Genomic DNA, 14,735 nt, shown 5'->3' with positions numbered 1-14,735 from the left:
TTCTTTTTCTCTCTCCTATTCAGCTTAATTGCTTTTCATTACTTTGTCCTTCAGGTCTCTGATCAGTTATTCTGGTTCCTCTAGTCAACCCTTTATTCCATCTAGGGTATTTTTTTAAAGATTTTATTTATTTATTTGAGAGAGAGAAAGCATGAACCAGGCGGGGGCAGAGACAGAATCTCAAGTGTACTCCACGCTGAGCACAGAGGCTGAAGTGGGGCTCCATCTCACCACCCATGAGATCATGACCTGAGCCAAAACCCAGAGTCAGACGCTTAACCGACTGAGCCACCCAGGTGCCCCTCCATGTAGTGTATTTTTAATTTCAGTTATTGAGTTCTTCATCTCTGACTTTTTGTTTTATGTCTCTTTGTAAAGGGTCTCACTGATGTCTTCCACTCTTTTCTCAAGACCAGTATCTTTATGACCATTACTTTAAATTCCCTATCATACATATTACTTATTTTCATTTTGCTTAGGTCTGTTGCTGTGACTTTGTCCTGTTCTTTCATTTTGGACAATTCCTCTGTCTCCTATGTTGTCTAACTCTTTGTGTGTTTATGTGTTACAAAAGTCACCTACATCTCCTGTTTTTGAAAGTAGGGGCTTTATGAGGAAGTCCTATAGTGTCCTGCAGTGTTGTGTCCCCTGTTCACCAGAACCTGGTGCTTCTGGGGTCTCTCCTATGTGTGTTGTTTGTGTCTTGCTGTTGCGGCTGAGCCACATTGGCCTTCAGTCCAGTCATCTGCAATGGCTCTCTAACCTGTCGTAGGCAGGGTTTGGTCCCTGTGTTACTAGTGGGCCAGTCTGGAACTGCCTTGGGTTTGACTAGGCATTTGCCAGAGATGCAGTAGCACTGAACTGCAGGGCAGTTTCCCTGTGTTGTCCCCTAAGAAGCTTTCATTGGTGGGCGGGTCCTGCAGTCCGACCAGATGTCTGCCCCCAGGCCACTGCTGGAGCCACAGTATGACCCCTGTGTATGATTTTCCCTTATCACTTTGCAGTGGTGCTGGCCCCTGCTGGGGCTGCTTGCACACAGCCAGGCTGCATATTGGAGGGGCAGGTTCATAGCCAAGTGCATATTGGAGGGGCAGGTTCACAGAAGACAAGGGTGGGTGCAGTGCCAGCAAGGTCTCCCCCCCAGTGCGCTATGGGAGGGGACCTGCAACCTCCAGACAGGTAGCGAGGTTGGAGGGGGTGGATCCACAGAAGTGCATGAGGGCAGGTGAGTGGTATTAGCAAGCTAGGTGGAGAGCCTTCACAGCACTGGCTCCCCTAGGTGTCAAGGCTGGGGGGCAGGCGAGGAAATGGTGCCTGCGGGCTCCTTTGTTTCTGGAGAAGATCCCTGTCCCTCCAGTGCCTGTTCTGGTATCAGTCAACAACCCTCCCTTCTGCATGCCCCAGGCGTTTTTCAAACTGCTGCTTCCTGGCTGTATCTCCTTGGAGCTGTTTGTTGTGCTTTCTCTTTAAGGGCAAGGACTCAGCTTCCTCTAGTCCTTTGGGTTCTCCCAGACTTGAGCCTGCTGATTTTTAAACGTTCCAGTTGTTAAGTCCCACTGATTGTAAGAACTCATGAAATTTGGCCCCTCTGGTTTTCAAAGCCAAATGTCTGGCGGGGGGGTGTTCCTCTTCCCTATGCCTGGGGTGTCTGTTTCTTTTCTGTTCTCCGTGCCCATAGCATCCCTCCCTCCTGTGTATAGTCCTAAGGGTCTGTTTGGCTCCCTACAGTGACTCTGCCCTTCCTACACTCTTCAATATAGCCTTTTCTCTATTTAGCTATGAAGTTTGTTCTGCCAGTCTTCAGATCACGTTCTGGGTTATTTACACTGATGTGGATGTTATCTCGTTGTATCCAGGGGATGAGGTGAGCTTAGGGTCTTCCAACTCTGCCATCTTCCCCAGCTCCTCCCTGCATCCTTCTCTACTAGTGCTAAACACGAGATTTGTCTTGTCTCAAGGTAATGGTTAATATTATTCATGTTTTAGAGGCAAAGAAACATTTCCCTTCCAGGGAAATATGATCATAAGCAGGTTGATCTCTTGCTTCCGGTTTCAAATTTGGATCACCACACATCAGGGGTCAGCAAACTATGGCCTGTGGGCCAAAACAGATGGCCACTTGTTTTTGTAAATACAGTCACAACCGCAGAGTTTACTAATTACCTCAAAGATGGTATAGCTTGCAAAGCTTAAGATATTTACAATCTGGTCTTGACACAGATTATCCAAATATACTTCTAGACAATGTTTTAACTTTTTTATAAAACCTAATTGTCCAGAAAGTACTGATGTTTCCATAAAAGTTTTAATTCAATATTTACTTGCTCAAAATACTTTTCTCCTCAGAGAGGAAGATAAACTAAAAACTTGGAAACCCAAGTTTTTGATGGCAAAGGAAAAAAAAGAGAGAAAAGGTGCTGAAGAATCAGAAAGGTAGGTACACGGGTATACCTAAATTACAACTTATCTGCTGAAATTTATACCTCTTAGAGCTGTGTGACTTTAGGCAAGTCATTAAATTTGATTGTCAGGTTCCTAACCTATAAAATGAGAATAATAGCACCTACATCACTGTATAGTTGAGAGGATTAAAAGAGAAAAAGAATATGAAAATGTAAAGCACCACACACATTTCTCTTCATTGTCATCACCCAGACTTTGGAAAATAGGCAGTAAGGAAAGATTTCAAGCCAGCCATTATCAAATGATGAAAAAACTTGGTCTTCTTTTAGGCTGTAAGAACTTTTCCCCTATAGATGGGAACTTAAATAATACACCAATTAGAACTTAAACGTTGAGAAACTACGATCACATAACAAGACTAATTTCCCTAAAATACAATTCTAGTTATGATCACATTAGTGTTATAATTTAAAAAGAATGTTTTATCAACTCATAATCAAACCCTCATTCTTGTGATTCAAGTTCCCAGCTGGCTGTTGGGGGAGGTGATGTTTTTACTATCTCAGATGGTTACTATGTGATCTGTGCTCTGGAGGACGGCGCACAGGATTTGAGATACTTTTAACAGTTGCCTTGGGGAAATCCTTGTCTAAACAGCCACTGGGCTGGGAACACTGTGTGGTCTGTCTGCTCTAGGAAACCTGTCTAGAAAAGTCCTGAAGGGGAACCCCAAAAGAAAGCAGACATCTGTCTATACCATATTTAAACACAGAGGATGGCATAGGATGGCCCTTTCCATTACCTTATTTTCTTTGGGATTAGACTTGATGTAACTTACTTTTCCCAAGTTCAAAAGATGTATTCACAGACTAGAAAAGCATCCCTCCACCTTAAACCTCATACTTTTACACAGCATAGCAAAACAGAATTTCAAGAGAGAAAATATCAGTGAAATTTTTGACACTACTCCACACACAAAAAAATGTTTAGTATTTTAATGTACACGTAAGACTTTCAGGAAACAATTTTCTAGTGCTTTTTTTCTTACAACAAACATATTATAGTTTACTTTTACTTTCAACTGAGTAAATTTTAAAATATGGTAAATTTTAAAATGTGATATTGGGGCGATCATATTCCTGTAGATTGATGTATCAATTTCTAGTGCTTTTTGTTCCTTTTTAAATGGTTTCTACCATAACTTGTTCCACCAATAAGAAATGCATTCTATATTAGTTCAACCCTTCTATGATCCCTTTATGAATCAAAGATGAGGACAAATTTTCAGAGAAGTTGGGGAAGGATATAAACGTATAAAGGCATAGAAATTGCCTGTTCTGACACTCCCGGGACCCTGGGATCATGACCTAAGCTGAAGGCAGACACTTAATGTTCTAACACGTGTGTGTGTGTGTGTGTGTGTGTGTGTGAGTGAAGCTGGAAAGGTAGACTGAGGCTAGCTTATAAAATACCCTATGTACCACACTAAGGAATTTGACTTTATCTTATGGGCACTAGAGACAAATTAAAGGTTTTAAGCAAAAGCGTGACATCAATTACATTTTAGAGAGATGACTCGGGAGGCAAGTATGCAGATGGATTTGAGGAAGGAGAGGCAAGAGTAAGATGTTATTTCAGGTTAAAAGTGAAATGTGGCAGTGGCTATAATCTTGGGACAGAATGAAAAAGATGTAGGAGACACTTCTGAATAAAACTAACAGGACTTGCTTTTTTCCTTCTGTCAATATATGAAACTGCTAAAAAGCAGCACCAACCCCCATGTGAAGAGCAGGAGGGAGGAAAAGGGAGGATTAAGAGTGTAATCAGCCTCTGCTGTAGGGTTATCTATCAACTTTTATGTGCTGACAATTTTTGCACTTATTTTGTGGTATCTTACTTTATTTTCTTAATTTCATTCTTCTCCAGAACCATTCAGCAAACAGAACAGTTCTCTGATTGAAGCACAAAGATTTATGATTTTTTTTAACAAGCTAATTATACTTTGAACCCTGATTCAGAGGAGTTTTTTAACTTAAACTGCTTAACCAATCTGATTTTATTCCAAATTATTATCTTGGTATCAAAAAAAAAAAAAAAACCCCACAACCTTTTAAATTTTTTTTAAAGACTTTATTTATTGGAGAGAGAGAGAGAGAGAAAAAAAACACGAGCAGGGGGGTGGAGGGGTAGAGAGAGGGAGAAGCAGACTCCCTGTTTTACAGGGAGCCGGATGTGGGGCTTGATCCCAGGGTCCCGGGGTCCCAGGATCATGACCGGAGCTGAAGGCAGAGGCTTAACTGACTGAGCCACCCAGGCATCCCCACAACCTTTTTAATTATAGGAAAAAGCAATTGGTATTACCCTGTTCAACTGTTCTGACACTGTGCTCTACTGGAAATATGTGTTATGTATATAATCATCTACAAATACCCACATAATATAGGATTATATATATATTTATGATTTTATATAAAAATATATACATACAAAATTATACCTGAATTTATCCTGAAGTAGCATGAGTTTATAGATTTGGGAACTTAGAGTACATTTAACCTGACCTGCATATTTCTTGCCACTTTATCTCCTAGAAATTTCTTCAGAACCAAGAAGCAAAACTTAGAAAAGATGAGAATAGAAAAAGAAGAAAAATGTTTTAGAGAACAATTTAAGGTATGTTCTCCTCAGAAGGTACAAGTTATAAACAAATTCCTAGCTTTTAATATTACTAAAGATCCTGTAAGAGTGTTGTACCTCTGCCTCTGGGTAGATAGGATCCATGACTAAACAGCTGATACAGTTTTTTCCTGATGCATTTCTATATTATCATGCCTTTACACTTGCTATCCCCTCTGCCTGGAAAAACTCCTAAGTTATTCTTAAGGCTCTGTTCAAATGTCACCCACTCTTCTTGGGAAAGTTATTCAGCACATTTTATCTATCATCTGTTATACACATATCTGTTCTAACACTGGTCTGTTATAACACAGCCTGTGTGTGTGTTCTGAGCTAAACTCAAGTCCTCTCTGAGATTGTCTCATTCAAGATTGCTCCTTACCTCCCAACCTATCTGGACACACAGTGTTCGGTGAGTGAATGAATGACTAGATAAACAAATGAAACAAATGAGTGAATGAAGGAAGCAGTATATCTGAAGCTCCTTGACTTCTGTCATTATGAATCCATGGAGTATTTCCTCAATTCCAAGGTTCAAATAGTCCTTCCTTGTAATTTCATATACTGTCACCATGAGAATTTATTAAGAAACATTTTGAATAGCTCCCAGGTCCCAGATACTGGATTGAGAGAGAGAATGTGGGCATCCTGCTCAAAAAATTTCTCCAAGTCACTACTATTCCCCATAACAAAATGGATAAAGATTAGGCTTCTTAACATGACATATAAAGCTCTTTCTGTCATAACTTCTCCTTGTCTTTCAGATTTTATTTCCTGCCATTCTTCACCTTGCACTTCAGGCTTTGGCAACAAACTACTCAATTCTGTCCCTTCAATGAACATCCTCTTCAGTCCCTGTCCTGCTACTCTCTTCCTCTAGGCATGTACTTGGTCTGCTCCAACTATCTGGTGATACTCTTGCTACTCTTCCCCATCTGACTAGCTTTCGTTCACTTATCAACACCCAGTCAAGGCATCTCCTCTCCTCCAGAAGACTGACCCACACTTGCTCATGAAGGCAATTACTCTTCCTCTATATACCTCTAATCTGAGCTTATCACGAGCACTAACATTATTGTAATTATGTGTTCACCAATTAAACTGAGCTCTTGGAGGACAGGGTTATCTTATCTTTATATCCATGTGTAGAGCAGAATAAAATTACCTTTGGAAATGTCCAAAAATGTTTTTGGACTGAACTAAAAAAGAATATACACAAATCCCTCATAATCATTAATAACTCCTGCTTTGGACCAAAGCTGATTAGGGTTATTATATCTAGAAGCCATGATATGAAATTATTTACTGCAACTGTGATGTTATTAGTTTAACTGAAAAACAACAGTGTAACAATTACTTGCTGAAATGACCCTACATTCCATTTAGTGCTTTTCTCACTTTGTGACTATCTCCTATCTCATGTGTATGATTCCATTCTTCCTTATTACCTGTGGTGTGTTTTCCTTATATATCATTAGGAAAACTACGCCATATCAGTAGTTTTTATTCAGCTCAAATCACAAAAGATTAGTGCCTCATTTGTGCTAGGCATTAAGAGTACAAGGTTGAATAAAACTGTCTTCCATTTTCATTTTAAGATGGTTATTAAATGCTGTAATAGTATATACTAAGTGTAGTTAAACAGAAGATTATACATTGCAGTTGTGGAAGTCTTCATTAGAAGTGGTTAAGAGTAAAAGGTATTTCAGGCAGAGAAAACCACATGAGCATTGGCCTATAAGTATAAAAGGTACCTGGCATACTCAGCTTGATGCGGCTTCATTAATGGGGCAGAAATAGGAGCATGGGAAATGACAGTATGCCAAGGAACTTGAATGTCAAGCTGAAAAATGTGGATCTTATCATGAAAGCAATGAAGAATCTTTAGAATTTGACAAAAAGGAAAGTGACCTGATTAGATTTTCATTTTTAGAAATCACTATTCATAATGAACAATGGCCTGGAAAATGGTAAGAAATCAGTGAGGAAGTTATTACTTCGTTAGGCAAAAGAAAAATCTGTCTTGTGGATTAGATCCCATTTGGTATAGAGTGATACACTTTATCATTCAAATTCAGCAAACTTCTGAGAGTGGAAGAAGGCATCCCTAATCCTAATTCTAAGTATGTGTAGAGATACTAGATATAAGCAGACTGTCCTGAGCAGAGGGAGATGTCTGGCCACCCTAACTTGGTTAAGTAGACGTCTGTAAACATAAGCTTTGTATTCTGGAACTTTTTCTGAGTCAACATATCAATACATTAGAAGGTGATATACCTATAGATGTATATAGGCTGGCTAGTTTATCACACAGGAAAAAACCTCCCTTAAGGTCGTAAGTTGAATTTCTCATCAGTTTTTTTCACAAATGCCTGTCTTTGACCCCAGAAGAAGAGTGGGAATTGCCCTCCATACCTACTACTTTATATATAAGCCCACCCAGAGAGAAAGGGTAGAAAGAGTGCCATCTAGAACTGCCAGGTATGTAAAAACATTATGAACTCTAAAGCACTACACACAAAGAGGTTTTTCTCTTTCCCTCTTACTTTTTTAAACTTCTCCATTCCCAAGTTTGGTGGTAACCTTACTACTGGAACAGCTAACCTAACATCCATGGAACTTAAGTTATACCCATGTTACAGGTATCTCATTCACCGGAATTCATGCTAGTACAATTAGATAAGAGGTGTGAAAACACTTTGAAAATAGGACTGTACCAAATTAAATGTAAGATTGTGGCATTTTACGATTTTTCTATTCCTTTAGATGTTATTTAATATTTAGCATCTTGAGTTTGAGGTTACTATATTATGTCCTCCATTAATTTTGTTAGAATAAAAACTGCACATACAGTCTGATTAGTAATTTCTTCTTTCAGTATGACAAAGAGATTACTGTCATCAACACAGCAGTGGCATGTTCCAGTAATGCAAGAAATGGAATATTCGATTTGCCAATAACCCCTGGAGAAGAACTGCAAGTCATTGATACCACTGAAGAAAATCTAGTGATTTGTCGCAATTCCAAAGGCAAATGTAAGAAGTTACTGGCTTATCACCCATAAAATTTCAATCACTGTTAAAAAGAAAAAAGAATTTCCAAGCATTCTCTCTCTAACTTTCAGATTAGTAATAGTGATTTTTGTTTCTACAGATGGATATGTACTAATTGAACATCTAGATTTCAAGTAAGTGGTTTGATTTTATACTACAATCATGAATTCTAAATACTTAATACACTGTTGTGTAAATTAGTCTCAAAGAAAGACTACTGAATTTATTTAAATTCAGGAAGTTTTGAGGATTACTCTGGGAGAGACTTTATTCTTGTGTCTCCTGCGTATAGCATCAGACTTCTCTACAGAGCATAACGATCAAACTGGGTAAGAAATCTGCCACTCACTACTCTGCTGGCCTCTACTTTTCTGTTTTCTCAGGCATCAAGGCTGGTCACCTTAGGAAGACCAAGCTCCAGTGGCAGGGCCTGCACTAGTAAGGACTAGTCTGAGACCTCAGTACTGCCTCACCTCAGGTTCAGTTCGCATGTCAAATTGGATGGTGGGATCTATGGAAATGGAGAAGAGAAAAACAAATCCTCCACATTCAGATGTTGGTTTTCCTCCTAAATGGTTATCTTTCAATGTCTATGTCAGTATCTGTTTCACTGCTGGCTCAAGAGAGTGTGAAACAGTGTGTGTTAGAATTTGAGCATTTATTTAATGAGCCATAGCCAAAGTTGGAAATCACACGTTATGGTACCTAGGCAGCTGTGCAGATGGTTAGTTTGCTTCTAATATTAGTACACGACTGTTTATAATTTCTAGAAGATGTTGTGCATTTAAATTGGGTATAATTCTGAAAAGTAAATAGTGTAACCAAGGTCTTTAAAATACTCAGATTTAAGGCATAATCTTAAAATGTAATTATGGCTCAGTCTATAAGTGTCCTCCTTTATCAAAAATATCAGACAAATATAAGCTTCTTTTGGGAATAGGATGCTGAAAAGTAATTTATTCCTAAAGGAAGGGCCTAAATATATTTAACACAATTTAAATAATATACATATGCTGTCAGTTTAAAACATCCTGTTGTCCAAAGTAAGAAAAATAATTCTATGCCTGAACACCCATTCAAACAGAATTAAAGAGAAAGTAAAATGGAGCTATAAATAACATTCTATTTTTACATGCTGTGCACTGCCTATCCATGAGATAAATTCTACAGAGGCATACAGCTGTTTTAAAATATGTTGGCATTTTCAAAACACTGAAAAACTGAACAATTTTGCTCCATTGTATTTTTTTTTTTTAAGATTTATTTATTTTAGAGAGCAGACTCTGCACTCAGCGTGGAGCCTGATGCAGGGCTCTATCTCACAACCCCAAGATCACAATCTGAGTTGAAGCCAAGAGTCGGATGCTTTACCAACAAGCCACCCAGGCACCCCTTTGCTCTGTTCTTTAGCCTTCAAGGGTGTGATGGAATTGGTCCCATGACCTCATTCTTTATACTGTGAGACTACTTTTTAAATTTTATTTTAAATTAACATACAGTGTATTAGTTTCAGAGGCAGAGTTCAGTGATTCATCAGTTGCATATAACACCCAGTGCTCATTACAACACGTGCCCTCCTTAATGCCATCACCCCACCCACCTCCCCTCCAGCAATTCCCAGTTTGTTTTCTATAGTTAATAGTCTCTTATGGTTTGGTGTGAGACTATTTTTTAAGCTTCTAGGTACTTACCAATAAAAGCCACGCAGCAGAAGTATTCACAGAGGAAAGGGGAATATGGCAGAATACGAGAACTCTAGGCTCATTTCTAAATACCCCAGAAATCGACCTGAAGACTGGCAGAACAAACTCCACAATTAAAGGTAGAGAAGAAGGTAGAAAGTACAGAAACACAGCTTGGGAGAGAAATGGATCATGGCCACTGTGGTGGGAAGGGAACCACAGTTGTCTGTTGTCAAAAAGGGCAAGATGAATTCCCAGAGCAATTGCCTTGGAATGGGAGTGGGGCCAAATTCCAGCAGGGCTTAAAGCCTAGAGTTTTAAAGGTCAGTGTGCTTGGCTCTGAGAGAGCATGGAGGACACTGAGGCTGCTCTTGGAGAAAAGAAAAGTGTGGAAACAGCCATCTTAAAAGCACCTCGGGCACACAGTAGGGAGGTTAGTTGCTTAGCTCTAAGCATGTCTCAGTGAGACAGCATTCAGGGCAAGACCCCTCCAGGAACAAAGGAACTGACAGGTGCCATTTCCCTCCCCTACCCCTCAGCATAAGCACAGAGCCACCTGCAGGAACCAGCACAGCTCGATACTCACTACCTACCTTGCTTACACCAAGCCCCACCTACCCAAGCTCCGGAAGAACTACTTTTCCTAGTCCACTTGCCTCAGTAGGGTGGCAAGTCCCATCCCCTAGAAGACCAGCCCAAACCCCTGGCAACACCCTATCTCCCAACTTGGGAGTTTTGTGAGACCTCAATTCCAGTGGCAACAGTGACAGGTCTCATTTCTAGTTAAAAACACCACATTCAGGGCGCCTGGGTGGCTCAGTTGGTTAAGCGACTGCCTTCAGCTCAGGTCATGATCCTGGAGTCCCAGGATCGAGTCCCGCATCGGGCTCCCTGCTCGGCAGGGAGTCTGCTTCTCCCTCTGACCCTCCCCCCTCTCATGCTCTCTGTCTCTCATTCTCTCTCTCTCAAATAAATAAATAAAATCTTTAAAAAAAAAAATAAATAAAAATAAAAACACCACATTCAGACCAGGGCCACAGCCCACAAAAGGCAAAGAGAGCCTCTGCAGACAACAGGCCTGAAGATAAAGCAGCCAGAGCTGTGGAGACACTCCCGGGATACTACACTACAGGATACTATAGGACTTCATAAAGCTATTACCCTCAAGAATAGGAGATGTAGCTGACTTTCCTAACATAGAAACAGGCATAGAAACTTAGACAAAATGAGAAGAATTTGTCCCAAATGAAAGAAAAGGACAAGCCATGGCTGGAAATCTAAGCAAAAAAGATACAAGTAACATGCCTGATAGAGAATTTAAAGCAACAATCATAAGGATACTCATAGGACTTGAGAAAAGAGCAGAGGTTATCAGTGAGACCTGTAACACAGCAGAGATAAAGGACTCAATAAACGAAATGAGAAATATGCTTGGTGGAATGAACAGCAGGCTGGAGAAAGCACAGGAAGAATTATACAAAGAACAGACTTAGGGAACTTAATGACTCCATCAAACATAATATTCATATTATAGGCGTCACAGAAGAGAGAGAAAAGGGGGTAGAGAACTTATTTGACAAAATAGCTGAAAACTTCCCTAATCTGGAGAAGGAAATAGCCACATCCAGGAGGCACAGAGAACCCCCAACAAAGCAGATCTATACCAAGACATACATATTGTAATTAAAACTCTTAAAAGCAGCAAGGCAAAAGACTGTTAAATACAATGGAAACCCCATGAGGCTATCAGTGGATTTTTCCACAGACACTTTGCAAACCAAAAGAGAATGACATGCTGTATTCAAAGTGCTGGATGGGAAAAATCAGCCAAGAATACTCTAACCAGCAAGGCTATAATGCAGAATACAGGAGAGAGAGTTTCCCAGACAAACAAAAACTAAAGGAGTTCATGACCACTAAATCAGCCCTGCAAGAAATATTAAAGGGGACTCTCTGAGCAGAAAGACCAAACTGACAGTATGAAGGTACGAAACACAAAAGCAGTGAAAATGAGTATTTCTGTAAAAAACGGTCAAGAAATTCACAAAATAAAAGGATGCACAACAGGACACCACATATCTAAAACATGGGGAGGAAAGGGGTAAAGAATGGGTTCAAACTTAAACAACCATCAGCTTAATGTAGACCCCTATATGCAGATGTTACATACAAACCTAATGGTTACCACAAATCAAAAACAATTAACAGATATGCAAAGAATAAGAAAAAGAAATCCAAATATATCACTAAAAAAACCAGCAAATTCTGAAAGACAGAGGATCAGAGAAAATCTTCAGAAACAACTGCAAAACAAGTCATAATATGGCAATAAATACATATCTATCAATAGTTATTTTGAATGTAAGTGGACTAAACAATCAAAAGGCATAGGATAACAGAATGAATAAAAAAACAAGACTCGGGGCGCCTGGGTGGCTCAGTTGGTTCAGCTGCTAACTCCTGATTTCGGCTCAGGTCATGATCTTGGTCCCAGGATCGAGCCCAGTATGGGGCTCCTCACTTAGCCGGGAGTCTGCTTCAGGATTCTCTCTTCCTCTGCCCATCTCTTCTCAAATAAATAAATCTTAAAGAAAAACAAGACCCATATCTATATGTTGCCTACAACAGACTCATTTTTGACCTAAAGATTGAAGGATGGAGAAACATCATGCAAATCGGATGTCAAAAGAAAGCCAGGGTAGCCATGCTTCTATCAGACAAAACAGACTTTAAAAACAAAGACTGTAACAGGAGACAAAGAAGGACACTATATAATCATAAAGGGGACAATCCAACAAGAAGATGCAATAATTGTAAATATTTATGCACCCAACATAGAATCACCCAAATACATAAAACAATGAGTAACAAAAACTAACCAATACAATAACAGTAAGGGACTTTAACACCCCACTGACATCAATGGACAAATCAATAGCAAATCAAGGAAACAATGGCTTTAAATGACACAGCAGTAAAACAAAGAAATAAAAGGCATCCAAATCGGTAAGGAAGACGTAAAACTTTATTTGCAGATGACATGATGCTATATATAGAAAACCCAAAAGAATCCACCAAAAAACTGCTAGAATTGATAAATTCAATAAAGTCACAGGATACAAATTCAGTGTACAGAAATCTGTTGCATTTCTCTACACAAATAATGAAGCAGCAGAAAGAGAAATTAACAATCCCATTTACAATTGCACCAAAAATAATAAGATACCTACGAAGAAATCTAACCAAAGAGGTGAAAGACCTCTACTCTGAAAACTATAAAACACAGATCAAAGAAATTGAAGACAACATAAAGAAATGGAAAGACGTTCCATGCTCATGGATTGGAAGAACAAATAATGCTGAAATGTCTATACTACCCAAAGCAATCTACACATTTAATGCAAACCCTGTCATAATACCAACAGCATTTTTCACAGAAAACAAACAATCCTAAAATTTGTATGGGACCACAAATCCCAGTTAGCCAAAGCCATCTTGAAAAAGCAAAGCAAAGCTGGAGACATCACAATTCCATACTTAAAGCTGTATTACAAAGCTGTAGTAATCAAAACCGTAACAAAAACTGACATAAAAACAGATACATAAATAGAAAACCCAAAAGACTCCAGCAAAAATTTGCTAGAACTGCTACAGGAATTCAGCAAAGTCACTAGACATAAAATCTATGCACGCAGGCCAGTTGCATTTCTATATACTACCAATGAGGCAGAAAAAAGAGAAATCAAGGAATCAATCCTATTTAACAACTGCACCAAAAACCATAAGATATCTAGGAAGAGACCTAACCAAAGAGGTAAAGGATATGTACTCTGAAAACTATAGAACATTTATGAATGAAATTGAGGAAGACACAAAGAAATGGAAAAACATCCCATGCTCGTGGATTGGAAGAACAAATATTGTTAAAATGTCTATGCTACCCAAAGCGATCTACACATTTAATGCAATCCCGATCAAAACACCATCAGTTTTTTCACAGAGCTGGAACAAACAATCCTAAAATTTGTATGGAACCAGAAAAGACCCTGAGAAGCCAAAAGAATGTTGAAAAAGAAAACCAAAGCTGGTGGGGTCACAATTCTGGACTTCAAGCTGTATTACAAAGCTGTCATCATCAAGACAGTATCGTACTAGCACAAGAACAGACATATAGATCAATGGAACAGAATAGAGAACCCAGAAATGGACCCTCAACTGTATGGTCAACTGATTTTTGACAAAGCAGGAAAGAATGTCCAATGGAAAAAAGGCAGGCTCTTCAACAAATGGTGTTGGGAAAATTGGACAGCCACATGCAGAGAATGAAACTGGACCATTTCCTTACACCATACACAAAAATAGACTCAAAATGGGTGAAAGACCTAAATGTGAGAAAGGAATCCAGAACACAGGCAGCTACCTCTTTGACCTCGGCCACAGCAACTTCTTGGTAGACAGGTCTCCAAAGGTAAGAGAAACAAAAGCAAAAATGAACAATTGGGACTTCATCAAGATAAAACGCTTTTACAGCAAAGGAAACAGTCAACAATACTAAAAGGCAACCTACGGAATAGGAGAAGATATATGCAAATGTCTTATCAGATAAAGGGCTAATATCCAGAAATCTATAAAGAACTTACCAAACTCAACACCCAAAACCCCAAAAATCTAGTCAATAACTATCCAAAGGATACAAACATAGTGATTTGACAGGGCACATTTACCTCAATGTTTGTAGCAGCAATGTCCACAATAGCCAAACTATGGAAAGAGCCCAGATGTCCATCGATGGATGAATAGATAGAGATGTGGTCTATATATACAATGGAATATTACTCAGCCATCAAAGGAATGAAATCTTGCCATTTGCAATGACGTGGATGGAACCAGAGGGTATTATGCTAAGTGAAATAGGCAGAGA

At 39.2% G+C, this 14,735-nt stretch overlaps 1 protein-coding gene across 1 annotated transcript in view; it reads left to right on the top strand.

Annotated features, from left to right (window-relative positions):
- Positions 1-8,270, top strand: part of FYB2 (FYN binding protein 2) — a 93,983-nt gene extending 85,713 nt beyond the window's left edge. The window contains 4 exon segments of the mRNA XM_021684455.1: positions 2,347-2,433; positions 4,983-5,076; positions 7,958-8,114; positions 8,233-8,270. Coding sequence (XP_021540130.1) covers positions 2,347-2,433; positions 4,983-5,076; positions 7,958-8,114; positions 8,233-8,270 — 376 coding nt within the window.
- The last annotated feature ends 6,465 nt before the right edge of the window (positions 8,271-14,735 follow it).

The sequence above is a fragment of the Neomonachus schauinslandi genome, chromosome 4 (genome assembly GCF_002201575.2).
Source record: "Neomonachus schauinslandi chromosome 4, ASM220157v2, whole genome shotgun sequence".
NCBI classification, from domain to species: Eukaryota; Metazoa; Chordata; class Mammalia; order Carnivora; family Phocidae; genus Neomonachus; species Neomonachus schauinslandi.
The sequence above is the reverse complement of the archived record's forward strand: the minus strand, read 5'-3'. Positions and strand labels throughout refer to the sequence as shown.